This window comes from Staurois parvus, unplaced genomic scaffold, assembly GCF_062004578.1.
Source record: "Staurois parvus isolate SC_StPar_1 unplaced genomic scaffold, SC_StPar_1.0 ptg000609l, whole genome shotgun sequence".
Taxonomy (NCBI): Eukaryota; Metazoa; Chordata; class Amphibia; order Anura; family Ranidae; genus Staurois; species Staurois parvus.
Genome location: NW_028318405.1, coordinates 148,728 through 164,478, shown reverse-complemented (window position 1 = coordinate 164,478; position 15,751 = coordinate 148,728). Strand labels below are relative to the sequence as shown.

Genomic DNA, 15,751 nt, shown 5'->3' with positions numbered 1-15,751 from the left:
GGATGTATTATTTAGTTTGTAGGAAAGTTATAGAGTTCACAAACTATGATATAGATCTGAATATTGATCAATCCTGAAGTACTGACGGCCAATCTAATTTCTTGAGGTCCAAGAATGTCAGAACAGTACAGATATCCCCCAAATGTCAGAACAGTACAGATATCCCCCAAATGTCAGAACAGTACAGATATCCCCCAAATGTCAGAACAGTACAGATATCCCCCAAATGTCAGAACAGGACAGATATCCCCCAAATGTCAGGACAGTACAGATATCCCCCCAAATGTCAGAACAGTACAGATATCCCCCAAATGTCAGGACAGTACAGATATCCCTCAAATGTCAGAATAGTACAGATATCCCCCAAATGTCAGAATAGTACAGATATCCCCAAATGACCCCTTTTTGCAGAGTAGACAGTCCGACGTACTTCATAAGTGGAATGGCGAGTTTTTTGAAGTTGTATTTTTTTTGTCATAATTTTTCGGAAAATTAAAAAATTAAAAAAATTATTTTCACTATTTTTTTTTTACATACTGTCACCAGTGCAGTACAGCGTCATCATATAACTGGCATGGCGGTGATCAGGGACACTGACTGGTGACAGTATGAAAAAAAAAATATATATTTTTTATTTTTTTTATTTTTTTTTTTATTATTTTACATTTTTTATTAAATTTTTATTTTATTTTTTTTAAGATTTTTTTTCATATTTTACTATGACCAAAGTAGTACAATGTTACCATAGTAACATTGTACTACTTTGGGGAAGTGATCAGTATTTTTTTATTTATTTTTTTACACAATTTGCTCATAGCAAAGAATTACTTTGCTATAAGCAAGCATTTACCTGAATGACATCGATTCATTCAGGTTTTTTTTTTTTTTGTTTTTTTTTTTTGTGCTTAGCTGTGATTTGGCCACAGCTAATCACATGACATGTGCATGTGACCTACTACGCACTAGTATACAATGGATGGCATGAATGAAGCCATCCATTGTATACAACTGTCATGTGACCTGCTGTGATTGGTCAACGGGAGCCGGTACTCAGATCTGTCATCAGCCGTGTCCGAAGTACACAGCCGGTGACAGATCGCGCCGGTGCGCGGCTCTGCAATTGCTCGAACTGCGCATGTGCGGGAGCACGCCAAATGGCGTGCACCCGGAAAGCTACATCGCTTTTGATGCCGCCAAACGGCTATAGGCCGGGCGGCTAATGGTTAAAAGATAAAAATACTAGGGAAGTGTACATGGGTTGCAAAGATGTACTGCATAAACATATATAAGAGCACCTAAATTACTTTTATGTGAATATGGGTAAATTATTTACATATTAATGTTTTTCTTGAACCACATTTTACCAGGTCATGTGTGGACGCAATAAAACCGATGTGATGGAGCTGGTTCTTCTGGGATTTAAGAATCTCCACCATCTGAAAGGATTAATTTTTTGCTTGCTTCTAATATTTTATTTTACCACCCTTATAGGGAATATCTTGATTGTAAGCTTAATAGCTACCAACAAAAAACTCAGTTCACCCATGTATTTCTTTCTGTGCAATTTATCATTGTGTGAGATATTTTTCACCACCATAATTATGCCAATTATGTTATATGTTGTCTGGGGAGAAGGTGGATCCATGTCCTTCTATGGCTGCATTACTCAGTTCTACTTGGGCGCATCGGTGGGAACCGTTGAATGTCTTCTTCTCACAGTAATGGCCTATGACCGATATTTGGCTATTTGTAACCCTTTAAGGTATTCCTCCCTTATGAACATAAAAACACAAAACGTTCTAGTACTATGGTCCTGGATTTCTGGTTTTATAGCGATGGTCATATTGACTATCTCCATATGTAAATTACAGTTTTGTGGGTTCAACACCATTGACCATTTGTTTTGTGACCTAGCTCCAATATTACAGTTGTCCTCTTCAGATACATATTTAGTAAAAATGCAATCTTTGTTGCTCACCATTGCTTTTAGCCTGTTCCCTTTTATGTTGATAATTTTGAGCTATATATCCATAGTTTTCACCTTAGCGAGAATTTCCTCCAGGACCAGCAGACAGAAATCTTTCTCCATCTGCAGTTCACATCTAGCATCTGTTTGTACATATTTTGGGACAATCTTTGTCATTTATTTGGTGCCCTCTCAAAAGAATTCTGGTAAATTAAACAAGATTCTGTCTCTGCTCTACACTATTGGAACACCTCTGTTAAATCCTATCATCTACAGTCTACGGAACCAAGAGATAAAGTCTTGTATCAAAACTTGTTTTACACAACAGGCATAAATGCTCACATTGGGAATGTGGAATTGGAGCTGAACTCTAACCATATGTAGAAAAAAAAACATTCATTCATTCATTCAAGAATGCACAATACATTTTTATTAATTAATAAAGAGCTTCATTACTCTCTGTCTTTTATATCTGCCTCAAATTCATATTTAAAGCTACACTGTGCTTGAGGTCTCTCCAAAGGACACGGGCAAAGATGCCATTAGATTTGTCATGGTCAGGTTTGGAGACCAGTAGCTATAGCTACTGGTAGAGTAGCAGAAGAGGCTCCCACTGACCAGCTTGATAAGTCAACAAGCAGGACAGCCTGGCAAATGATGCAGACTCACCCGAGGTGTGGGATCTAAGTACCAACCAATGTTCACCAGAGCTCCTGATGGTGGAGATAGGTTTTGCTGCATGTTAGTACCAGGCAGGGGCAGACTGACCATTTGGAAACTCGGGCACTGCCCGAGGGCCCGGGGTCAGTGGGCGTCCCCATGAGATGCCCCTGGTACCTTTTTCATAGGCTTTTTTGAGCTTGGGCAAGGACACAGGGGCCCCATGATCCCCTATTGCCCGGGGGCCCCATGAGTTGTCAGTCCGTCCCTGGTACCAGGTTGGCTCTTCAGGATCATCCCACCAGTGGTGAGCAAGCCGGGGTCCAGTAGCAGATATAGCAGGTAGGGATAAAACCAGTGTAATCAGAAGACAAGCCAAAGGTCAGTAACTAGTGGTTGCAGGTTAGGATCAAGCAGAAGTGTAGTCAAGGAACAAGCCAAAGATCGTGGTAGTGAAGATACGGATGGCAGCAGGAGTGACAAGAGAGAGATATTGGCTGAAAAGAGCATGATAATCTGGCAAACAGGAAGTACAGAGACATGGCTTAAAACAGACAGTAAATGGGAAGAGCAAAGCATTCAAGGGTTTTGAGTCAAGACATAAAGCAAAGTTCTCTAAGCAATCAGGCAAGGAGCTGTCCAGCAGCTTAAGTAGCTCAACTAGAAGAGTTACTTCCAGACACAGTGGAGGTCCCGGGTTCAGGTCCAGGCCCTAACAAGATCATTGCTTGGTAACACAGAATGTGATCTGGGCGTTAGAGATGAGTTGAGTATTCACACCAAACATTTAGGGTGTTCAGCATGGACTAACGTGACAGCTTCTGGCTGTCAACGGTTGCTAAGGAAGCAGCGCCTGCTTGCAACCCCTGCACTCTTACCAACCACTGATGTCATTCTGTCCATTCACTTACATATGTAAGCCAATGGGTGCCTAACAGAGCATTACGTCATTGCCTAAATATGGCCACAAGACCATATGTAGGCAATGATGTTACCACTATCCATGCCCCTTTCTTTAAATAGTTGATGACAGCTTAGGAAGCTAACCTTTGGCTTTATGTGCAGTGGATCTTCACCCCCCCTTCTATATTAAGGGTCTGGTATAGATTTTTAGGAGCAATGCACTGCTCATGAACACCATGGCAGAACCAAATACTGTCTAAGTAGTTTTCAATAAAGTTTCTTCTGGATGATATAAGTGGTGTGCGATCCTCTATTTCAGACTTGCATTATCTGCTACAGGAGTGTGAGTGGGCTCTGTGCCGGTCTGCACCCACCCTTCACAGCTTAAGTCCTAACTTACCTCCTGGATTGTAAGCTCTAACAAGCAGGGCCCTCTGTTTCCTCTTGTACCATTTTATTTATTTATTTCAGTTACTTATATAGTGCCGTCAATTTACTCAGAGCTTTACATATATATTGTACATTCACATCAGTCCCTAACCCTCAAGGGGCGTACAATCTAAGGTCCCTAACTTACATTCATACATACACATACTAGGGACAATTTAGACAGGAGTCAATTAACTTACCAGCATGTCTTTGGAGTGTGGGAGGAAACCGGAATACTCGGAGGAAACCCACGCAGGCACAGGGAAAACATGCAAACTCCAGGCAGGTGGTGCCGTGGTTGGGATTTGAACCGGTGACCCTAGTACTGCCAGGTGGAAGTGCTAACCACTTAGCCACTGTGCTGCCCGTATTATATTGTATCCTGTAAAATAATAATAATAAGTATTACTAAAAATAGTAATAATCAAACCAACTCCATCAGATCATCCTCTCAGCTATCACCTTTTGTATCACCTCCCCTTCCTTTACATTGTAAGCTTCATGAGCCGGGCCCTCCTATTCCTTCTGTACTGAAATGTATTGTGATTGTAATGTCCCCCTTTATATTGTAAATTGTTGCGTAAACTGTTGGTGCTATATTAATTATTAATCCTGTAAAATAATAATATTACTCCTGACTACTGCACTTTGTATGCTGTCCATTAGGAAGGAAAATGATAAAGCTTTGAGTAGATAGTTAGCAAAACATACATCTGAATGAATGCTTTAAAGTCTGTTTTAGAACTCCTGATTGAGGTCAGGTGTGCAGCTGCACTGCTGGCTATTAACAAACAGGTGGCAAAGGCTGATTTTCTACTATTAAAGTCAATGGAGATGTAAAAGCAGAATAAAGGTCAGAAACAGGTCCAATGGCATTGAATGTTGAAAGGATCTAGATAACCTCCATTTTGTTAATGTACGCCATTTTAAGTATTAAGTTAGGTTTTTGCAGATATATTAGAAGTTTATTGAAACTGTTTCAGTTTTCTCAAGGATGTATAAACAAAAGATAAGATGACCCTGAAGTTTTCTTTGTCCGGTTAATTCTCAGAAAGCTAGCAAAAACAGTTTATACCAAGAAATGTTTATGTCATGTTTCATGTAGTCAGTTCATGATGGAAACTTACAAGTTACAGTTTTGAAACTCGCTCCCCCCTCCCTTATTTTTTCTGTATCCTATATAATTTTAGTAATGTCTAATAAACTTTAAACACCTTTGAACATAAGCTGCCATTATTCAGTGTTCATGGCTGCTCCCAGAATTCTGCTGATAACCCAGGAATCTCTCCACAGGGGTCTCTGAGGGGATAAAGAAAATCGATCTTTTCAGCTGTATGTCTCAAACTGATCTCAAAAGCACGTTAAATGCACTTGAAAGCCCCTTGCTTTCGCCCATCCATACAACCCAAAAATATTTTGCCTTTTTCACCTTTTCCTTAGTTTAGAGTTTAACTTCACAAATGTTTTATAATTCCACATAGTCTATTATATTAATTTTCGTAAATGACTTCCTTATGTATTTTCTTATCTAAATCTCCATTTATATTCCCCTTAGGTTTTTGTTCTGTTAATGAATATTTTTTTTAAATAAATATAAATGCAGATCACTCCTGCTGCTCTGTATGGAGTACAGTATTGTTGTGTTTTAGTTAGAGATATACAGTAAATACATTATTATTTATGTGACAGCTTAATCAGTTTAGATTTAACTAAAGGATCTTTTATTTATCCCAATGGTAAGCTTAGACACCCCTTTCATTAGCCCATGTTGGTCTTGGTACTGATCCTCTGGCTTCGCTTTTTAGGCCTCTTTTACATGGGCATATCGTATGTCCATTAACAGATGAAAAATGGACACCCATGTATTTCTATGGACTAGGGGATGTAAACGGATGATGTCTGTATCCGTTAACATCCGCTTTTTTGAACGGAACAAAATCCTATTTTTCTTCCACAGAAGAACCCAAAACAGACAAAAAATGGATGTGAAGGATGAAAACAGATGTAAGTGGATGAAAACAGATGAAAATGGATTAAAACAGATGCAAACAGATGAAAAACGGATGAAAAATGGATGTAAACTGATGAAAAAACGGATGTAAACTGATGAAAAACGGATGTAAACTGGTGAAAAACAGATGTAAACTGAGGAAAAAATGGATGGAAACTGATGGAAACTGATGAAAAAACAGATGTAAATGGATGAAAAACTGATGAAAAAATAGATGTAAACTGATGAAAAACAGATAGAAACTGATGAAAAATCAGATGTAAATGGATGAAAAACGGATGAAAAAATAGATGTAAACTGATGAAAAACAGATGTTAACTGATGAAAAAACGGATGGAAACGGATGGAAAAAAGTATGTAAACTGATGAAGAAACCAATGTAAACTGATGAAAAACTGATGTAAACTGATCTGTTTTTTATTTGAAAAAAATGTGATTGAACTGATAAAAAAACGGATGAAAAAATGATGTAAACTGATGAAAAAACTGATGAAAACTGATAAAAATATGAATGTAAGCTGATGAAAAAATGGATGCAAACGGATGAAAAACGGATGGAAAAAATGATGTAATCTGATGAAAAAATGGGTGTAAACTGATGAAAAAATGGGTGTAAACTGATGAAAAATGGATGTAAACTGATGAAAAAACGGATGCAAATGGAAGAGAAACAGATGGAAAAAATGATGTAAACTGATGAAAAAACTGATGTAAACTGATGAAAAACGGATGTAAACTGATGAAAAAATGGATGTAAACTGATGAAAAAATGGGTGTAAACTGATGAAAAAAATGGGTGTAAACTGATGAAAAAATGGATCTAAACTGATGAAAAACGGATGTAAACTGATGAAAAAATGGATGTAAACTGATGAAAAAATGTATGTAAACTGATAAAAAACAGATGTAAACTGATGAAAAACTGATGTAAACTGATCTGTTATTTATTTGAAAAAATGTGATTAAACTGATGTAAAAACAGATGTAAACGGATGAAAAACGGATGGAAAAAATTATGTAAACTGATAGAAAAGGATGTAAACTGATGAAAAAATGATGAATACTGATAAAAAAATAGATGTAAATGGATGAAAAACTGATGGAAAAAATGGTGAAAAAACGGACGTAAACTGATGAAAAAAGGATGTAAACTGATGAAAAAACAGATGTAAACTGATGAAAAACGGACATAAACTGATCCGTTTTTAAATTGACTGAACTGATGAAAAAAATGGAACGCCCGTGTGAAAGGACCCTTATTGAGCTTGTGAATTTAAAGTACTGATCTGCATACAAGTTCTAGGTCAGCGACTTACTAAGTGCAATTTCCTAAAGGCATACTCCACACCATACGTCATATTTCTTATATCTGTTTAAATTTCATTTAAAAAAAAATAATGAAAACAATTGAGACATTTAAAGAATGATACATACATCTATACATCATTACAATGTTTTGTGCGCTTACTATATTGTAAACCTCAGTCATGCACGGCTACGTATTCAGCTCCTCCTGCAGGGTGGCGAGAACTCTTCTTCTTATGTCACCAACAACGTAAAAGCAGTAATCGTTATAAAGCTGAAGGACTCCCAATAATTTGCCTCTCCATTTAAAAGCACATATGAAATGCTTACCCCCCCATGGAGGTTTCTGACGATAACCGGTCCTCCTCCAGCCAAATCTTAGCTCAGTAGTAGATGGGATTAATCACGAACTTTTAAATTCTTTAAAATAGAAATAAAAATGAACAATTATGGGAGTTACTGGTAGTTTCTAGTCACTTACTAGTGCACCTAATAGGATTTCTATACCTGGAAACCGGTAGGTAATATCTCCTATTAATCCTGGCAAGAATTCTAGATTTTTATAGATATTCTAGTAATGAATGTAAAGGAATCCAAAAAAAAAACGTTATAATGAAATTAACAAATGCATTCGTTTTATTCGGATGATGTCACATGATGTGATAGTAGTTTGGGTTCATAGGGAAATGGATTCAATTTTCGAATTTGTCCGATAATTTGGATAATGGTTGGATCAGAATATCATTGCATTCATTAATTTGGATGCACATGATGCCAGTCTATGTTTTCCAATCAGCTCATGCCATTTTTCTTTGTGAGTTGGACTAGCGTCCAAAAATATTGAATCCTTCAGATTCAAATCCATCCGATTCAATAATATATTGAATTATGATGGGAGTTCAATTCAAACTAGGACCAGGTATAAAAAGGGATGTTAGCATGGCAGTACTACACGCAGTAGTAAGTGGAAAGTGTGGCCTATTAAAGATAGGGGGCGCACATGTAGTGGGCCAGTCCAGAGACTGCCAATCAAGATGGCAGACAACAGTGTTAGTGCGTGCATGGAACAGCAAGTGGTGATGACATTTCTTGTGAACGAAGTTGTAAAACCCGACGATATCTACAGAAGACTTCAAACACAGTACGGTAATCAGACGCTCAGCCGAAGTAAGACATTTGAATGGTGCAAACATTTAAAATATGGCCGTGCATCATTCAGTGAGGATCCCAGCCATGGTGGTTCCCAGCCCACATCAGAACATTTAGTGCGTGGGAGAATGTCACCAGCATACCGAGGATCACCAATATGGGTCCAAGGCAACATGTTTGGTCACATGCCTGATGAAGGGATCCTGCGAGACTCCGAAACGTTACCTTGCTGTTACTATGTAATAGTTTATTAAAACTTTTGGACCCATATTGGTGATCCTCGGTGTGCTGGTGACATTCTCCCTTGCTGACTCTATTAGGTTCCAGCCATTGGTCGCTGCAGCACCCACTTATGCACACAGCCATTTTTAACGCAGGAACGTGTGTGTTTGGATTGTACGCTTGCATTCAGTACGTGGAAAGCCTGATCCTGAATGATCGACGCATAACCTGTCCTAAAATTGAACTTCTAAAAGAGTTCCTCGGAGGTCATCATTTAACCACTGATGACAAAGTAAGCCAGGCTGTCCTAGGATGGTTCAGGTGTACTGACAAATCTTTCTGTGGGAACGGTGAACACAATGATGATGAAGTGAAGATGGCTGTCCTAGGATGGTTCAGGTGTACTGACAAATCTCTCTGTGGGAACGGTGAACACAATGATGATGAAGTGAAGATGGCTGTCCTAGGATGGTTCAGGTGTACTGACAAATCTTTCTGTGGGAACGGTGAACAATGATGATGAAGTGAAGATGGCTGTCCTAGGATGGTTCAGGTGTACTGACAAATCTTTCTGTGGGAACGGTGAACACAATGATGAAGTGAAGCCGGCTGTCCTAGGATGGTTCAGGTGTACTGACAAATCTTTCTGTGGGAACGGTGAACACAATGATGATGAAGTGAAGATGGCTGTCCTAGGATGGTTCAGGTGTACTGACAAATCTTTCTGTGGGAACGGTGAACAATGATGATGAAGTGAAGATGGCTGTCCTAGGATGGTTCAGCTGTACTGACAAATCTTTCTGTGGGAACGGTGAACACAATGATGAAGTGAAGCCGGCTGTCCTAGGATGGTTCAGGTGTACTGACAAATCTTTCTGTGGGAACGGTGAACAATGATGATGAAGTGAAGCCGGCTGTCCTAGGATGGTTAAGGTGTACTGACAAATCTTTCTGTGGAAACGGTGAACAATGATGATGAAGTGAAGCCAGCTGTCCTGGGATGGTTCAGGTGTACTGACAAATCTTTCTGTGGGAACGGTGAACTCAATGATGATGAAGTGAAGATGGCAGTCCTAGGATGGTTCAGGTGTACTGACAAATCTTTCTGTGGGAACGGTGAACTCAATGATGATGAAGTGAAGATGGCTGTCCTAGGATGGTTCAGTTGTACTGACAAATCTTTCTGTGGGAACGGTGAACACTGATGATGAAGTGAAGATGGCTGTCCTAGGATGGTTCAGGTGTACTGACAAATCTTTCTGTGGGAACGGTGAACACAATGATGAAGTGAAGCCGGCTGTCCTAGGATGGTTCAGGTGTACTGACAAATCTTTCTGTGGGAACGGTGAACAATGATGATGAAGTGAAGCCGCCTGTCCTAGGATGGTTCAGGTGTACTGACAAATCTTTCTGTGGGAACGGTGAACTCAATGATGATGAAGTGAAGATGGCCGTCCTAGGATGGTTCAGGTGTACTGACAAATCTTTCTGTGGGAACGGTGAACTCAATGATGATGAAGTGAAGATGGCTGTCCTAGGATGGTTCAGGTGTACTGACAAATCTTTCTGTGGGAACGGTGAACACTGATGATGAAGTGAAGATGGCTGTCCTAGGATGGTTCAGGAGTACTGACAAATCTTTCTGTGGGAACGGTGAACTCAATGATGATGAAGTGAAGATGGCCGTCCTAGGATGGTTCAGGTGTCCTGACAAATCTTTCTGTGGCAACGGTGAACTCAATGATGATGAAGTGAAGATGGCCGTCCTAGGATGGTTCAGGTGTACGGACAAATCTTTCTGTGGGAGCGGTGAACACAATGATGATGAAGTGAAGATGGCTGTCCTAGGATGGTTCAGGTGTACTGACAAATCTTTCTGTGGGAACGGTGAACTCAATGATGATGAAGTGAAGCCGGCTGTCCTAGGATGGTTCAGGAGTACTGACAAATCTTTCTGTGGGAACGGTGAACTCAATGATGATGAAGTGAAGATGGCCATCCTAGGATGGTTCAGGTGTACTGACAAATCTTTCTGTGGGAACGGTGAACTCAATGATGATGAAGTGAAGCCGGCTGTCCTAGGATGGTTCAGGTGTACTGACAAATCTTTCTGTGGGAACGGTGAACACAATGATGATGAAGTAAAGCCGGCTGTCCTAGGATGGTTCAGGTGTACTGACATATCTTTCTGTGGGAACGGTGATCAATGATGATGAAGTGAAGATGGCTGTCCTAGGATGGTTCAGGTGTACTGACAAATCTTTCTGTGGGAACGGTGAACTCAATGATGATGAAGTGAAGATGGCCGTCCTAGGATGGTTCAGACGTACTGACAAATCTTTCTGTGGGAACGGTGAACACAATGATGATGAAGTGAAGATGGCTGTCCTAGGATGCTTCAGGTGTACTGACAAATCTTTCTGTGGGAACGGTGAACTCAATGATGATGAAGTGAAGATGGCCATCCTAGGATGGTTCAGGTGTCCTGACAAATCTTTCTGTGGGAACGGTGAACAATGATGATGAAGTGAAGATGGCTGTCCTAGGATGGTTCAGGTGTCCTGACAAATCTTTCTGTGGGAACGGTGAACTCAATGATGATGAAGTGAAGATGGCTGTCCTAGGATGGTTCAGGTGTACTGACAAATCTTTCTGTGGGAACGGTGAAAACTGATGATGAAGTGAAGATGGCTGTCCTAGGATGATTCAGGTGTCCTGACAAATCTTTCTGTGGGAATGGTGAACTCAATGATGATGATGTGGAGATGGCCGTCCTAGGATGGTTCAGGTGTACGGACAAATCTTTCTGTGGGAACGGTGAACAATGATGATGAAGTGAAGCCTGCTGTCCTAGGATGGTTCAGGTGTACTGACAAATCTTTCTGTGGGAACGGTGAACTCAATGATGATGAAGTAAAGATGGCCGTCCTAGGATGGTTCAGGTGAACGGACAAATCTTTCTGTGGGAACGGTGAACACAATGATGATGAAGTGAAGATGGCTGTCCTAGGATGGTTCAGGTGTACTGACAAATCTTTCTGTGGGAACGGTGAACTCAATGATGATGAAGTGAAGTCGGCTGTCCTAGGATGGTTCAGGAGTACTGACAAATCTTTCTGTGGGAACGGTGAACTCAATGATGATGAAGTAAAGATGGCTGTTCTAGGATGGTTCAGGTGTACTGACAAATCTTTCTGTGGGAACGGTGAACTCAATGATGATGAAGTGAAGATGGCCGTCCTAGGATGGTTAAGGTGTCCTGACAAATCTTTCTGTGGGAACGGTGAACAATGATGATGAAGTGAAGATGGCTGTCCTAGGATGGTTCAGGTGTCCTGACAAATCTTTCTGTGGGAACGGTGAACTCAATGATGATGAAGTGAAGATGGCTGTCCTAGGATGGTTCAGGTGTACTGACAAATCTTTCTGTGGGAACGGTGAACACTGATGATGAAGTGAAGATGGCTGTCCTAGGATGATTCAGGTGTCCTGACAAATCTTTCTGTGGGAATGGTGAACTCAATGATGATGATGTGGAGATGGCCGTCCTAGGATGGTTCAGGTGTACTGACAAATCTTTCTGTGGGAACGGTGAACAATGATGATGAAGTGAAGCCTGTTGTCCTAGGATGGTTCAGGTGTACTGACAAATCTATCTGTGGGAACGGTGAACTCAATGATGATGAAGTAAAGATGGCTGTCCTAGGATGGTTCAGGTGTGCTGACAAATCTTTCTGTGGGAACGGTGAACACTGATGATGAAGTGAAGATGGCTGTCCTAGGATGGTTCAGGTGTACTGACAAATCTCTCTGTGGGAACGGTGAACTCAATGATGATGAAGTGAAGATGGCTGTCCTAGGATGGTTCAGACGTACTGACAAATCTTTCTGTGGGAACGGTGAACTCAATGATGATGAAGTAAAGATGGCTGTTCTAGGATGGTTCAGGTGTACTGACAAATCTTTCTGTGGGAACGGTGAACTCAATGATGATGAAGTGAAGATGGCTGTCCTAGGATGGTTCAGGTGTACTGACAAATCTTTCTGTGGGAACGGTGATCAATGATGATGAAGTGAACATGGCTGTCCTAGGATGGTTCAGGTGTACTGACAAATCTTTCTGTGGGAACGGTGAACTCAATGATGATGAAGTGAAGATGGCCGTCCTAGGATGGTTCAGACGTACTGACAAATCTTTCTGTGGGAACGGTGAACACAATGATGATGAAGTGAAGATGGCTGTCCTAGGATGCTTCAGGTGTACTGACAAATCTTTCTGTGGGAACGGTGAACTCAATGATGATGAAGTGAAGATGGCTGTCCTAGGATGCTTCAGGTGTACTGACAAATCTTTCTGTGGGAACGGTGAACTCAATGATGATGAAGTGAAGATGGCTGTCCTAGGATGCTTCAGGTGTACTGACAAATCTTTCTGTGGGAACGGTGAACTCAATGATGATGAAGTGAAGATGGCCGTCCTAGGATGGTTAAGGTGTCCTGACAAATCTTTCTGTGGGAACGGTGAACAATGATGATGAAGTGAAGATGGCTGTCCTAGGATGGTTCAGGTGTCCTGACAAATCTTTCTGTGGGAACGGTGAACTCAATGATGATGAAGTGAAGATGGCTGTCCTAGGATGGTTCAGGTGTACTGACAAATCTTTCTGTGGGAACGGTGAACACTGATGATGAAGTGAAGATGGCTGTCCTAGGATGATTCAGGTGTCCTGACAAATCTTTCTGTGGGAATGGTGAACTCAATGATGATGATGTGGAGATGGCCGTCCTAGGATGGTTCAGGTGTACGGACAAATCTTTCTGTGGGAACGGTGAACAATGATGATGAAGTGAAGCCTGTTGTCCTAGGATGGTTCAGGTGTACTGACAAATCTATCTGTGGGAACGGTGAACTCAATGATGATGAAGTGAAGCCGGCTGTCCTAGAATGGTTCAGGTGTCCTGACAAATCTTTCTGTGGGAACGGTGAACTCAATGATGATGAAGTGAAGATGGCTGTCCTAGGATGGTTCAGGTGTACTGACAAATCTTTCTGTGGGAACGGTGAACACTGATGATGAAGTGAAGATGGCTGTCCTAGGATGGTTCAGGTGTCCTGACAAATCTTTCTGTGGGAACGGTGAACTCAATGATGATGAAGTGAAGATGGCCGTCCTAGGATGGTTCAGGTGTACTGACAAATCATTCTGTGGGAACGGTGAACAATGATGATGAAGTGAAGATGGCTGTCCTAGGATGGTTCAGGTGTACTGACAAATCTTTCCGTGGGAATGTAGAACTCAATGATGATGATGTGGAGATGGCCGTCCTATGATGGTTCAGGTGTACGGACAAATCTTTCTGTGGGAACGGTGAACAATGATGATGAAGTGAAGCCTGCTGTCCTAGGATGGTTCAGGTGTACTGACAAATCTTTCTGTGGGAACGGTGAACTCAATGATGATGAAGTAAAGATGGCTGTCCTAGGATGGTTCAGGTGTACTGACAAATCTTTCTGTGGTAACGGTGAACACTGATGATGAAGTGAAGATGGCTTTCCTAGGATGGTTCAGGTGTCCTGACAAATCTTTCTGTGGGAACGGTGAACTCAATGATGATGAAGTGAAGATGGCCGTCCTAGGATGGTTCAGGTGTACGGACAAATCTTTCTGTGGGAACGGTGAACTCAATGATGATGAAGTGAAGATGGCCGTCCTAGGATGGTTCAGGTGTACTGACAAATCTTTCTGTGGGAACGGTGAACAATGATGATGAAGTGAAGATGGCTGTCCTAGGATGGTTCAGGTGTACTGACAAATCTTTCCGTGGGAATGGTGAACTCAATGATGATGATGTGAAGATGGCCGTCCTAGGATGGTTCAGGTGTACGGACAAATCTTTCTGTGGGAACGGTGAACTGAATGATGATGAAGTGAAGATGGCCGTCCTAGGATGGTTCAGGTGTACTGACAAATCTTTCTGTGGGAACGGTGAACTCAATGATGATGAAGTGAAGATGGCCGTCCTAGGACGGTTTAGGTGTACTGACAAATCTTTCTGTGGGAACGGTGAACTCAATGATGATGAAGTGAAGATGGCCGTCCTAGGACAGTTCAGGTGTACTGACAAATCTTTCTGTGGGAACGGTGAACTCAATGATGATGAAGTGAAGATGGCCGTCCTAGGATGGTTCAGGTGTACTGACAAATCTTTCTGTGGGAACGGTGAACACAATGATGATGAAGTAAAGCCGGCTGTCCTAGGATGGTTCAGGTGTACTGACAAATCTTTCTGTGGGAACGGTGAACTCAATGATGATGAAGTGAAGCCGGCTGTCCTAGGATGGTTCAGGCGTACTGACAAATCTTTCTGTGGGAACGGTGAACACAATGATGATGAAGTGAAGATGGCTGTCCTAGGATGGTTCAGGTGTACTGACAAATCTTTCTGTGGGAACGGTGAACAATGATGATGAAGTGAAGCCGGCTGTCCTAGGATGGTTCAGGTATACTTACAAATCTTTCTGTGGGAACGGTGAACAATGATAATGAAGTGAAGATGGCCATCCTAGGATGGTTCAAGTGTGCTGACAAATCTTTCTGTGGGAACGGTGAACTCAATGATGATGAAGTGAAGATGGCTGTCCTAGGATGGTTCAGGCGTACTGACAAATCTCTCTGTAGGAACGGTGAAAAATGATGATGAAGTGAAGATGGCTGTCCTAGGATGGTTCAGGTGTCCTGACAAATCTTTCTGTGGGAACGGTGAACACAATGATGATGAAGTGAAGATGGCCGTCCTAGGATGGTTCAGGCGTACTGACAAATCTTTCTGTGGGAACGGTGAACACAATGATGATGAAGTGAAGATGGCTGTTCTAGGATGGTTCAGGCGTACTGACAAATCTTTCTGTGGGAACGGTGAACTCAATGATGATGAAGTGAAGATGGCTGTCCTAGGATGGTTCAGGTGTACTGACAAATCTTTCTGTGGGAACAGTGAACACAATGATGATGAAGTGAAGATGGCTGTCCTAGGATGGTTCAGGAGTACTGACAAATCTTTCTGTGGGAACGGTGAACTCAATGATGATGAAGTGAAGATGGCTG

At 41.4% G+C, this 15,751-nt stretch overlaps 1 protein-coding gene across 1 annotated transcript; it reads left to right on the top strand.

Annotated features, from left to right (window-relative positions):
• Nucleotides 1–1,370: 1,370 nt before the first annotated feature.
• On the top strand, nt 1,371–2,378 carry LOC149449617 (olfactory receptor 10A7-like). Its single transcript, XM_089692969.1, has one exon. The coding sequence runs from the start codon at nt 1,371–1,373 to the stop codon at nt 2,298–2,300; it is 930 nt and encodes a 309-aa protein (XP_089549095.1). The 3' UTR covers nt 2,301–2,378.
• Nucleotides 2,379–15,751: the final 13,373 nt, after the last annotated feature.

Coding starts and splice junctions, on each gene's coding strand:
- LOC149449617 (XM_089692969.1), top strand. CDS start 1,371: ATGTGTGGACGCAATAAAACCGATGTGATGGAGCTGGTTCTTCTGGGA.